The sequence below is a fragment of the Dendropsophus ebraccatus genome, chromosome 5, assembly GCF_027789765.1.
Source record: "Dendropsophus ebraccatus isolate aDenEbr1 chromosome 5, aDenEbr1.pat, whole genome shotgun sequence".
Lineage (NCBI taxonomy): Eukaryota > Metazoa > Chordata > Amphibia > Anura > Hylidae > Dendropsophus > Dendropsophus ebraccatus.
The window spans coordinates 29,133,838-29,148,008 of NC_091458.1; the positions used below are offsets into that span (position 1 = coordinate 29,133,838).

Genomic DNA, 14,171 nt, shown 5'->3' on the forward strand with positions numbered 1-14,171 from the left:
AACACCTATTAAATGTGTTTTGGACCAATTGACATCTGGCTTCCCTTAGTTCCATCTGAACCAGCTTTTTCTTTGGATAGAGCACATATCTGGAAGGGGCTAGGTAGGATTATAAAAAAAATGGGGCTGCTTTCTTCTAGAAACAGCACCACCCCAATTAAAGGGGTTATCCTGCAAAAAATCTTTTTCTTTTAAATCAACTGGTTTCAGAAAGTTATATTGATTTGTAATATACCTCTATTACGTCTTCCCATATTTATCCGCTGCTGTATGTCCTGCAAGAAATGTATTCTTTTCAGTCTGTCACAGTGCTCCTCTGTCCGAGACAGGAACTGTCCAGAGAAGTAGAGGTTTTCTTTGAGGATTTGCTGCTGCTCTGGACAGTTCCTGACATGGACAGAGGTAGCAGCAGAGAGCACTGTGTCAGACTGGAAAGAATTCAACACTTCATGCAGGACATACAGCAGCTGATAAGTACTGGAAGATTATTAAATCTTAATTAATTAACTTTTTGAAACCAGTTAATCTGAAAGAAAGAGATTTTCACTGGACAACCCCTTTAATTTGCTGTGCCCAGAATTGAAGTGGATGAGAGTGAAGCTACAATACTGCACTCAGCCAGAGCATAAAAAACATATTTTTCACATCCCGGACAATGTACATTTCGTCCATAAATCACTGGGTTGACCAATGTATGAAGATATTTTTGTTCTTGAGCCCCCGCTTGCCAATATAAACCGAGTCATAAATAGTAAAAAAAAAAAAAAATCTTTATGGAGATTGTAATGAAATGTTGTACTGTGAGCGGGTGACATGTCCTTCACAATGTACATTACTCACTATGTATATTTATAACAGACAGATCTTAGCTACACATTTTGGATGACACGGTAGCGGATAGAAGCAAGTACTCTGGTAAATTACCTAATTTGTCTCCGTCTACATAAATCACAACAAACACGCCGAGATCAATCACACATAGACAAACTCATTTCTACACATGCAGATCTCTGTGGTCTTGTTCTTCTCTCTTGATGGTAATGTGGTAAAGCTTTTTGGATATTTTTGCTTAAGCATCGTAGGAGATTATAACTAGATGTGTTGTGATTTTATATCAGAGTTGGAGGAAAACTGAAGCTACTGTTGATTCTATTTTTTTCTACTCTAAAGTGTCATTTACTGAAAACAGATCGCTGATCTCAGGGAGACCGCCAAAGATAACACTGTCGGCTGCTGGTTAAAGCGCTCGATCCAGTAAAATCCTAGGTGCATTGTTCCCTGGGAAACAGAAATATACAAACAGCCTGTGGAACCTCATTTAAGAGTCTCGAAACACAGGACTAGCCAGATATCCCTCCGGGTAGGACTCAGCCAAGGGGTGGCTTCTACAGAGAAACCACCAAAACCACCATATTAAGTGGCCCTATAAGTCAATGTAATGACGAGGAAAAAACCAAGGCCAGGTAACCATCCACAGACAGCTGTTTCGGGGTGTTGCCCCTCATCAGTGTGGAGCAGGATTCTGGTTAGGAGCCACCGTTTGGCTGGGTCCTTCCCGGAGGGATATCTGGCTAGTTCTATGTTTTGAGACTCTTAAATGAGGCTCCACAGGCTCTTTTCTATATTGATGCTGTCCACTAAAATCATTAGACCTGCTTGGAAGAATAGTGCATGCTACAGATTTCTCCAGCTTTATCTGTCTAGGAAGTTCATCAAATGGAATAAGTTCTCTCCTTGTACAGAGACAAGGAGACAAGTCTAATCGTACCTTGTATATTGGTAAAAGTATACCTTGTGTAGAGGTAAAAGTATGGAAAATTTATTTATTTATTTATTTTTTGTTTCTTTTTTAATGTTGTCATCTTGTGACACTCATCTTAGGCTACGTTGAGCCAATAGGAAATCTGAAGTATTACTGTAATAATAATAAAAAACAGCATAGAGACATGTAAAACATTTGATCTTTCAGAGTCTGGTTGTTTAGATCCTGACCAATCTCTACAACCTGGCCGAATGCAAGAGTCAACTGATTCACTCCATAGACTTTAATACAATTGTAGAATGTCAAGGTGGTCAGTAAAGGAAGGATAGGACCATAAGGCTATGCTATCAAGATGTAAAATATAGGTCCGCCGAACCCATCCAGTAGGTGTTTGGAGCCTTGTTGTGAATAGTGGCAGTGTGTTTTTCTTCATAAGGAGAACTGATAATTATACATAAATTATAAATTTTGTGGAATGAAGTACTGTATATGGTCTCCCCAAGAAGTACTATGAATACTTGGTTGAATATGATTCGAGTACAACATGTCGCTCATGACTAGAGTTGATCGAACCTCGGAAAATCCTAGGTTCGATCGAACTCGAACATTCCCAAACCTTCCGCACTATTACAGGCTGAATCCCAGAATTCCAGGCGGTCCCCGGGCACGCTCCTCCTTCCGCATGGAACGGGAAGGCATCAGATATCTAATGCGGAAGGTTCAGGAATGTTCAAGTTCAGTTGAACCTAGGATTTTCCGAGGTTCGACCAACTCTAGTCATGACCACATTCAGGTACAATCCCAACACTCAACTTTTTTTTTTTCTTGTAATACTAAAAAGTGTGATCACATTCCACTTTAGTGGTGTCCCTCAGCTCTCCAGCTGTTACAAAGCGACAACTTCCAGTAGGCAGTTATAGGGGCCTGCTGGGAATTGTAGTTTTTTAACATCCCCGAGAGTCACAGATTGAGGATCACTGCCCTACGTTTCTCAATATAAATAAGTATTACAGTATTACAACCATGGAATGACGTGAAACTAGGATCCGGAATACTATCAAGGTATGTATATATAGAGTGGTCCAGTCACCTGTGTACGGTGTATTAAGCACATTGTCCTTACTGACGGAACGGAAGCGGCGAGTGATTTCGGAAGGCATAGGCTTAGGGGTTAAAGGATTGCAGCGCCTTCATCCAGTAGAACAACCTTCATGACATCGGTCCCAGAACCCCCCCATCATTGGCAAGATACTCACCCTCTCCAGCGCATTCACAGGCTGTTTCACCTGGAGAATACAGCGAGTGTAGGCGCCGGCGGGGATGGTCTCATGAACAGCAGCGGTCCTGGGGGATGGACCTCCAGGAGTCTACTTATATGGGGCTTGCAGAAAGACATATATAATACATTAAGACTAATATTCTCCTTTAAGAGGCTCATCCCTGTAAGAGTGACAATAAGGTATGTATTTTTTTTTTTTAGGTTATTATGGTGTCTTGTTGATATTTTATATATTCTTCTACAGGAATTCAAATAAAAATCCTTTCTTATTCATTTACTTTTAATCTCTGTCTTCCATTGGTCTTCAGACATGGTTAAAGGGGTACTCCAGAAAAAAATATTTTTCTTTAAAATCAACAGGTTTCAGAAAGTTATTTAGATTTGTAATTTACTTCTAGTAAAAAAATCTCCAGTCTTCCAGTACTTATCAGCTGCTGTACGTCCTGCAGGAAGTGGTGTGTTCTTCCCAGTCTGACAGTGCTCTCTGCTGCCACCTCTGCCCATGTCAGGAAATGTTCAGAGCAGTAGCGGATTCCCATAGAAAACCTCTACCACTCTGGGCAGTTCCTGTCTCGTACAGAGATGGCAGCAGAGAGCGCTGTGTCAGACCGGAAAGAATATACCACTTCCTGCAGGACATACAGTAACTGATAAGTACTGGAAGACTGGAGATTTTTTTATAGAAGTAAATTACACATCTATATATCTTTCTGATACCAGTTGATGTAAAAGAAAAGATATTTGCTGGATAACCCCTTTAAATGGGTTATCCAGGATTAGAAAAGACACAGCTACTTTCTTGCAACAACAGCACTACCGGTGTCCTCAGGTTGTCAGCTCCATTCACTTCGATAAAACTGAGCTGCCAAACCCACACCCAACCTGAGGACAGGAGAGAGGCTGTCTCTGGAAGAAAGCAGCCATGTTTTTCAAAGCCTGGATAGCCCCTTTAAGTTTCTGTAAGGTTCTTTACCTAAAGGGTGCTAGATATAAGAGAAAAGCATGTTTTATGTTGTTTGCATAAAACATGCAAATAGTATAAATCCTACAATGAATAGAGTTTTGTTTTTCTATGTGTGTAAAGTCCTCTAAAGCTGTGCTGATTTCACTGCGGATAAAAGCATGGAATGAAAAATACATTTTGTTATCATACTTTTGTTTTTTTTATATATTTCTGTGCTCGGTTTTCTTTTCAATACAAGATGACTTGTGCAGCAAGTGATCTCCATCTAGTGGCGGAGATCAATGATTCCATTTACTGTATGACATGTGAAAGGCTTGATGTCGGCAGCAATAGGGCTATCAAATCCTTCATAATGTACAGTAGACATTGTACTGGTACAGAATACTATCATTATAGTTACATTTTGCCCAAGTGTGTCCATCCTTACCTTTCCTCTTGCCTCAACATAACCTGTCAGCATCATTTAATGAAATAAAGTAAAAGCAGTATACAATATGGCTTCTTATCATGAATAAGTAAATATAATTCTTATTTCAATCTGTCATTCCAGCACTGAGATATAAGCTTTGGAAGTTTTATGCAAATTTGAGAGATAAAGCCCACAGAGTGTTCCCCTGGGGTATAAAAGCTTTACATGCAGGCATAGGAGAGAAGGGGGGCGCCCATTGCTGGGCTTTTGTAGCTGGGCTTTCTCTACTAATTTGCATAAAACTTCTAAAGCTTATATCTCAGTTCTGGAGAGATGGATTGACATAAGAGTTATATCTCCTGATTCAGGGTAGAAAACGTTATTTTATTCTGTTTTAGTCAACAAAAAATTGATGGGTCTGTCTTAAAAAAACAAAACACATGGTTATTTAGATACTCTAAAGATGATCATGCTAAATGTCTATATGTGGTTGTGGTATGGCTTGTAGTCTGACTGTGGTTTGGCTGTTAAGTCCCAATAATGTAAAAATTAGACTCCTTGACTAACTTTAAAGCGTGACTGTCATTTTTCTGCAAACAATAAATATCTATAGTTCAAGCGATTTTAAGAAACTCTGTAATAGGTTTTATTTACCAAAAGAGTTTTCTTCTGTACTGAAAAAGCAGTTTTCCTAGGTCCCCCCTGACTTCAGAAGAAGCTGGATTTCTGTGTGCATTATGTGTCTATGGAGAGGGGAGGGGCTGAGAGGAGTGAGTGAGCATGGAGGAGTCCTGCACAGCACAACACCCTGCAATCTTCTCTCAGCAAGTTCCTAGATAATCACTGACCTTTCTGACCCCTGATTCCAGCGTTTTTGGTGCCCAGACAAGTCTACAAACAGCTGACCTTCATGTCTGTTCTTCCTGCTCACTCATCTTCCTCGGCCCCTCCCCCCTCCATAGGATATAATGGACACAGCAGAACCCATCTTCACTGGCTTCTCTGTATGAATACGGCTTTGCCTGATAATGCACAGATAAGAAGTGAGGGGGGGGGGAGGCTGGGAAATTGCTTTTTGAGTACAGAAAGAGGCTTTTTTGCCTAATAAAACCTATTATAGAGTTTCTTAAAATCGCTTATACTACTGATTTCTGGAGAAAAAAAAAATATATATATATATTATGACAGTTATGCTTTAAGGAAAGGTGAGGGTGCACACATCTATATATTGTGACAATACTTTGAGTTAGAGGAGTATTCCTTTCCCCCCTTTGTTATTATTCTTCCATAGGATTGGGTCATAACAAGCTGATCCCTGGGGGTCCAACTGCTGGAACTCCCTACGATTGCAAGAACAGGGACGCAGTCATCCCTGCAATGAATACAGTGCCAATCATTTCAGGTAAAGATTGAGTCCCCATTCTCTGGATCCGTGGGGGTCCTGGCGGTCAGCTTGTTATCTCATATCCATAGGATGCTCAGAATAAAATCTTACAATATTTATGGATCTCTGTCTAAGTGTGAACATAGCTAATACATGTATTTATTAGTTTGTCCAAGGTTGCAAGTGATGTGAATTTCTATTGAGAAGATCGTTTCCGACTTCTTCTCCCAGTGTCACCTAAATTACATTTCCCACAGTAAAATGCACAAAATGATACAAAGCTAGCACTAAAAGGTCTTCTATGATACAACATTTCCTGTATCATGTATCACGTGTCACGTATCACGCTCGATGGGCATAAATATAATCATGTCCATGCACGCTAGGAAAAAAAGTTCTTCCCGCTGTGACTGTAAGGAAGACTTAGAGGATAGGAGTGGACCTTCTTGTGACCTTAGAACGGCTAACATGATAGACAATAATTTTGACATTTTCTTTATATTCCAAATATTTTTGACTAAGTGTAGATTTTAATAAAATTAAAATGCCATCCTGCAAAAACATTTTCACCTATCCACAGGAAAGGTGATAAGTGTATGATCACAGGGGGCCCTGTTATCCCTCGAGTCCTCAGTTTCTTAATCAGAAACTTAAACAGTGACTATCCATGCTTCTGTTTGCTCCATTTAATGTCCATGGGGCTGACAAAGGCAACCAAGTAAAATGTTTAACTGCTTCCATTGGCCCTATAGACATGGAATGGAGTATCACCTTCTAATGCATGTGCCTGCAACCACAGATTAGTGAAAACAACTGTAGGACGAAATTATTGCTACATCTACAACAAACTTCTTGACCTAAATATTATTTGCTACCCTGTATGCCAGGTAGCCCTGTCAAGGGCCGGTTGGGCATTAATAAAATAATTTGTGGGCCACATACTGTGCATGGCAGCTATTATTGTGGGTTGGCTGCACCCGGGGCAAGGCAAAGTATTGTTCCCCTAATGCCCCTGCTATTGTAGTTAACCCTCTGTGATGCCTCTAGTACCTGATGTGAATCCTTATTGATGCCCCTGGTAATCCTAATTAACTCCCAGGGATGCCCCTGGTAGCTGATTTTAACCCTCAGCTATGCTCCTGGTAGCTGATGTTAACCCCCAGTGATGCCCCTGGTAGTTGATTTTAACCCTCAGCGATGCCTTTGGTAGCTGTAGTTAACCCTTATTGATGCCCCTGGTAGTCCTAATTAACTCCCAATGATGCCCCTAGTAACTGATGTTAACCCTCAGCGATGCCCCTGGTAGCTGATGTTAACCCTCAGCGATGCCCCTGATAGCTGATGTTAACTCCCAGTGCGGACTTTCCTCCGCTCCCACGCTGCCCAGATCCTCTTCTATCTCTTCTCTATTCTGTGCCGGTCTTCTCCTGCAGGCGGCACACGATGAAATTATGTCATCGCATGGCCTGCCAGAGAAAGAAGACGTACGCCGCTCTGGTAGGGAAGTAGTCGGCACGGACAGCATCCTCCTGTGTCTGGCAGTGGTCGCATTCACAGACACAGAAGGATGCTCTGTGTGCTGGCTCCGGCCTCACCAGAGCGGTCCACATCACAGGAGAGCCATGGGCCACATCAGGATGTCTCGGCGGCCCCCGGGACGGAGGTTCCCCACCCCTGCTGTATGCACATGGAGTATAAGGTTTATAAAGTCCGTCTTTACAGAAAACAATAGTACAAGCTAATATAAGAACACCTGTAATAGATTTTAATAGGCATAAGAGCTTCTTTCTGTACTCACAGGTCACACACACACATACACATTATCAAGAAGAAGCCGTCTATATCACAGAGAAGCAAAGTAAAGAAGGCTTTGCACTGCCCATTATGCCCTGTAGAGGAGGGAGTGCCCAAAGGGGGATGAGTGAACAGAAAGAGGAGACAAACAGCCTGTGCAATGTGCAGACTTTGTGGTCACAGAAAACACTGGATTCACTTGTTAGACTCAGTGCTGGTCTAGGAACTTCTGAAGGTTTGCTACAGTGAGCTAGGATTGAAGTATATTGTTTTTAGTGTGTACAGTATATAGTGTGTAGGAGGTAGCATTCACACTGCAGCTGAGCATAGGGAAAGCAGAAAGAGAGATGGAGTTTGCAGGGGGGCAACGAGGGGAAAAATGGCACAAACTAGTGAAAGAATGGCCAGGTATAGTCCATTGATATAAACGTGGTTTTGTTAGATTAACCCTTCAGAATGGTGACAAGGGTATTTTAGTGCTCTCACTGCTGTATTGAAGCCCAAAGAGCCCCCTTCATGGTGCCCAGCTAATTCTCTATTAGGTTATGTTCACACTGAGTAAAACAGGCGGAATTCCGCAGCAGAACTTTCCACCGCAGAATCCCGCCTGTCTCAGTGTGCCATAGCCCATCTATGGGAGAGGGCACGCTCCTCCGCAGCCGCCAATCTCCGGCGGCGGCAGTGGAGGAACGCGCACCCTTTCATTCACTCACATTGGGACACTGAGCACGGCGGGATTCCGCCGTATTTGCTCAGTGTGAACATACCCTAACTCAGAGATGGGACCATTTTTTCTTTGGCCATTCAATTTCTTCCACCACCGGTAATCAAATGCCAAGAGTTCAGTTTTGGACGATCCTGGTTCATGGTTATGCTCAAGGTTCACTTATCTCTGTTCTGTATTTTTTATGTAATCTGTAGTGTAGGCTTCTATATTAGCTGGCTTACTTTTACACCAATGTGGCATATTTTGGCACATCTAAACAGCACTTATTTCAGTGAATTCACCTCCACTTTCAGTAAGCCATGTGCCATTGGCGAAAAATGGATCAAAAGTATCAAAGACCTATTGAAACTGGTGCAAAAAATAATGCATCCAGCATTAAAAAACAGACTCTGTATGCCTCCATATAACCTCAGTTTAGTGCCCTAGATTTTTTTGGAATGAGTCACAAGGCGGCCATGGGCACGAAAGCGGAGAGATTTTTACACTCCGTTCCATTCATACCATGTGTCACCGAATTGTTGCTCTCGAAATGTGTTCTGAAAGGATTCTTGATATCTAAGGAAGCTTGGTGATGGATCTGCCTCTGGAGCTCTCACGATATTAAGCAATATTAAGAATTTTGGCAGCTAATCTATCAAAGAGATGTTAGAGGAAAGTGGAACGTAGGTGACATTTTTATAGGTGGTAAGCACTTCGGTTTCATTTTAAGGTAATATCTCCTAGTGCACTGTGTGCTTGTTACGGCTTTGTTAGCCTCCTAGGACATGTCATAATTGCCACACTTGACTTTGATTTAGTACCCTGGACCTGGAAACATAAACATCTGACAGACCAAGTAAATTACCTGCAGTCCGACCAAGCTATTGAGATGGATGAAAGAGCTAAGGGTCATTATAGAGAAGTGATGCCAAAGAGACTGGGACCATAGAACCACAATGACCCAGGACCAGGGTGCTAATCTGGAGGGGCGCCACTGTGGTCTTTTCTAATAGAATGCCAAGATATGTGTAATTTTGTAATTATAATTGTAAGAATTATGAAGCATTGGAGAACGACTATAAATCAGCTGGAAATTTAATTATTTTAGATTTGTAAAGGAGCAGTAAATGTAGAAAATACACAAAATCATAAAAGTACCCACAGTAGTTTCTGCGCTGATCTCATTGAGTCTTGTGTTGCTATCAAAATTTAAAATATTTAAGGGATTCTTCAATTTATGCCCCCCCCCCCCCCTGCTGTGTCCCTCGCTGTCCACCTGCCTGCAGTAGGTATTAAAGGGGTTATCCGCCGCCACAAAAACATGGCCGTTTTCTGAGACAGCACCACTCTTATCTCCAGTTTGGGTGCAGGTTTTGTAACTCAGTTCCATTGAAGGGAATGGAGCTTAATTGTAAATCCCACCTGAACTGGAGACAAGAGTAGTGCTGTCCCTGGAAGAAAGTGGCACTTTTTTGTGTAGCGCTAGATAACCCCTTTAAGCCCCGCCCTTTTTCTACCCTCAGGATACATACCTCCTCCTACCTCCATCCTTCCCTGAAAGACACGTATTCAGGTCAGTGTTCTATCACAATCAGGCAGAGTGCTCCTTTAGACTCGGTTGACATCTGTACGCTGTGCCGAATTTGTAGCATGACGAAACCAGCGGCACCCAATGGATCTTACTGATTTATAATGGGATCCTTTGGGTTCTGCCAAAAGGATGTGAATAATGTGAAGGATGTGAATAATTATTTTTTTGTTTGTTTGTTTTTCATTTATTGGGGTTTGGTACAAGTTTTTTAGAAAATGGACAAAAAATAGGGGAAAAAAATTGGATCTGATAGTTGTCAGACTAAACTGCTGTCCTTAATTTCATATATTTCCTTCAACAGACTGTTAGGTAATGGTGAAGCTCCACTTTAGGACAAGAAAGCCTAATATCTAGCAAAAATAAAAATCAGAGCTTCTCTAAAATTCTTCCCTGAATTTTAGAGAATTTTGAGAAATAACGTTCCCACCATCCCAGTGAAGTGTCCAACATATTCATAAAACTAGGTCTCTTACCCCTCAATGGACTCTATCGTATCGTAATAACAAAGTAAATTCTCTTTCACTGAAACGGTTGTACCTTACGTTTTGTTTTCCTATTATTACTACATTTTATGTTTATTACCCTGTGTTAATTGTGTTGCTGAGTGTTTGGCTAAAATATTATGTCTTCTTTCATTGCAGATTGTGAGTGTTGGGAAACATGTGAAAGGCTATCATTACATTATTGCAAACCTAGTAAGTATTTGTGCTCATTAATTTGCTCTAAGAGCCTATTTATTTTCATTTCCCTGACTCCGATTGGGGCAAAATCAGTGGAAAATAAAAAGTAGCGCATTTATTCGGTCCTCGCTCATCACGCATCTGATTAAACACTAATCAAAAGAGCGTTTATCATCATCATTATACATTCAAATAGTGCGCACCAATGCTGTGTCAAAGGCCTAGTTATCAGTGGGAAATTAGTACCTGTGAAAAGTAAAGCTCGTGGAGGAATCAGGGTTTTTTTCTTGGAGATCCGCACCTTCCTCCTGTATTCTCTGTGTAGACAGCTCAGCAGGGTTTGTGGCAAAAAACTACAAATTCAGTCAGCAGGGGAGTAGTACACAGAGCCTTTTCATATTGAAACCTCCAACAGTGCTACAGAGCAGTCATTTGTCATGAAACCCTATATTAATAATGAGATGACTCTGCAGACCTGCCCCAATCTACACAGAAAACCAAAGTACAGATAACAAGAAGTATCCGGCACCTTTGTTTGCACTACTGAACAGAGTGAGTGCTGTAATAATTCTCGATTTGTATATGAATGGTTCATATACTGTATAACACCAATTTAAAACAACAAAAAAGTCATAATGAAACGTACTTTAAATATTATATATTAAAAGGTAAATTCCAAATATAGTCACAATAGGTTATGTTGATCTAGTACCGATATAACCCCCAACACTTGTACATCGTTTCTCACATCTGTGTCGGAGGCTCCATTCAGGGCCCTGGTCGTAGTTTCTGTTCAGCAGCGGGAAATAAAGCTAGATAATTCACTGTATGATGCACACCAACAGAGGCTGAATGACCCTACTGGCTTTTATAGGGTCCCATGGGTTTCCATCTAGTGTCAATGAACAGATTTTGCAGTGTAGTCCACAAACTGAGCCCCTGAACATAACCTTATAATAGAAACATAGAAGATTGTTGGCAGAAGATGCCAGCCTGGTCCATCTAGTCTGCCCTTTTAGTATTTGCCTTCTTGCTACTGTATCTCAGGATAGATATATGTTTATCCCAGACAAGTTCAGATCCACTTACTGTAGATTTACCAAAAATATCTGCTGAAAGTTGGTACCTGGTGGCCCAAAGGAGAAGTCCGGCGGGAAAAAAAAAAAAAAATCCCATGCAAACATATTAAAAATGTATACTTACCTGTCTCTGTGCCCCTGCAGCACTGCATCACCCGCTCTCTGACAGTCACCAGATGTAATTTTCTCCCGGTTTCCTGCCATGTCACTACTCAGAGGACCACCTCCATACCCCCCTGATGATTTCCGCATCAGGCCTCGGTTTCTGTGTAAGGAATGCAGTCATGGGTACGGCATGCGACCCTTTGCTCTATTCATTCCCATGGAGCCGATAAAAAGAGCCATGTACAGTGCTCTTCCGGTGTACTCAGCTGTCAGTCCATAGGAATAAAAAGAACCAAGGGTCACATGCTGTAGCCACGGCTCTATTCATAATACAGAGGCTGGGGTCTGATATGGAAATGGGCAGGAGGTAGAGAGGTTCTGCAATCTCCTACTTTCCCTATATCCTATGGATAGGGGAAAAGTTCATTTTTCCTGGAATGCCCCTTCAATCTGTCACTCCATGCAGATGGCATTACGTTATGCTGGACTGCCAACTGAAGCTGTCAGTGGAGCTGTCAGTGGAGCTGTCAGCATTGCAACACCCACATTTGGAGATGTCATCACTGATAATGAAATCCCACCATAGGCATTGCAGTAACCTATCAGTAAGGTGGTGGAATTAGTATCCGGAGATTCCAATGTATGGGTTAATCTCTTAAATTCTCTATGATGACTGTGTTTTTAAACATTGATACTTCGCCTCTTAGTTCTGACCTTCATCCGCACTGTAGCTTAATAAAGCAGACAGCGGTGGTTATGAGAATTACGCTTCATGTTGGTGTGGTAGCCCGTTACTAATAAAAATGATCTACCGGCTGGTGCTAATGTCCTACTTAGTATTCCAGCCGCTCACTTTTCTAAACAAGTGTGAAGTACAATTTAAGAATCCAGCAATGATAAAGCTGATCTGTCAGAATAATAGGTCCGGCTATATTTAGAGGGTTTCACTTTTTGCGGAAACCTTGATTGCTTTATTTCCATATCTGAGACTAATTCTGCAAAGAGGAAAAAAAAATTCGGTAGAAAAATTAGAATTGCAGATCCAGTGTTTTCAAGTGGAATCTAATGTTCTTTTTTGTCTTCTTCTTATTATAAATCAAGCTTCCTTATTAGGCGGCCCCTTCATGGAGTTTTTGCTGCATTTACTTAATGCTTCCCCTTAAGAGACTAGAAGCAATGTGCAGCTATCCCAACGCATGGCCTGTGCCAGTCGTACGCCATGCTAAATGTTGAACAAGCTGCACTAATGCTTTGGCTAGAGGCTTTGCTGCAATGTAGTGCCACAGTATCTTGACATCGCTTCATATTAAATGTTAACGGCAGAAGAAGAGTGTTCTAATTGTGTGAGGAGCAGTGACCTACAGTATGTAAATAATGTGATTATGTCAGTGACAACTGAACTACATGTGACAGGGGCGATGAAATAAAGAGAGTAGGGTTAAAACATCCTGTAGTCAATTGGAATATAGGACTGATCCTAGGAGATGAGTGTGCTGATTTTGAGGGAAGCAGTGACCTGTGTAACCTACTGTATGTGATTATGTCACTTATAACTGAGCTACATGTGGCAGGGGCAATAAAATGAAGAGAATAGGGTTAGACCATCCTGCATTAAATCAGAATGTAGGACTGGTCAAATCACAGTAGAAAAGTGTGTTGATTTTGAGGAAAGCAGTGACCTATGTAACATAAATTTGTTAGTGACAACTGAGCTACATTGTTGGGACAATAAAATGAAGAGAGTAGGGTTACAAGATCCTGCAATCAATCAAACTATAGGACTGGTCAAATTACAGAAGAAGAGTATGTTGATTTTGTAGGTGGCAGTGACCTACATAACTAATGTAGTTATGTTAGTGACATCTATGCAACTTGTGACAGGGACATTGAAATAAAGAGAGTAAGGTTACAACATTCTGTGGTCAATCTGATTATAGGACTGGTCAAATAAAAGAAGAGTATGTTGATTTTGTAGGTGGCAGTGACCTATACAACTAATGTCAAATTCCAAGAGAAGAATATGTTAATTTTTAAGGTGGCAGTGACCTTTGCAACTAATTTCAAATCCCAAGAGAAGAGTATGTTGACTTTGTAGGTGGCAGTGACCTATGTTATAAAAGTAATTATGCTAGTCAAAACTGAGCTACATGTGACAGGGCAATGAAGTGAAGAGAATAGGTTTTCAAGATTCTACAATGAAATGAAGAGAGTGGGATTAATCTGCATTAAATCAGATTATAGGACTGGCCAAATCACAGAAGAGTCGACTTTGCAGGTGGTAGTGACCTGTGTAACTAATAAAATTATGTTAGTGACAACTGAGCCTTATATGATGGGGCAAAATTAAGTGAGTAGGGTTACAACATTAAATTGAAATATATGACTGGTCAAATAACAGGAGAGGAGTATGTTTAATTT

The 14,171-nt window shown here is 41.1% G+C and overlaps 1 protein-coding gene across 4 annotated transcripts in view; it reads left to right on the forward strand.

Moving 5' to 3' along the window:
* The window catches only part of GRIA4 (glutamate ionotropic receptor AMPA type subunit 4), a 246,764-nt gene that overhangs the window by 158,874 nt on the left and 73,719 nt on the right, over positions 1-14,171 (forward strand). For all 4 annotated transcript variants that reach the window (XM_069972021.1, XM_069972020.1, XM_069972023.1 and 1 more), the window contains exon 5: positions 10,531-10,584. In XM_069972021.1, the coding sequence (XP_069828122.1) occupies positions 10,531-10,584 (54 nt within the window). The remainder of the gene's footprint in view (positions 1-10,530; positions 10,585-14,171) is intronic.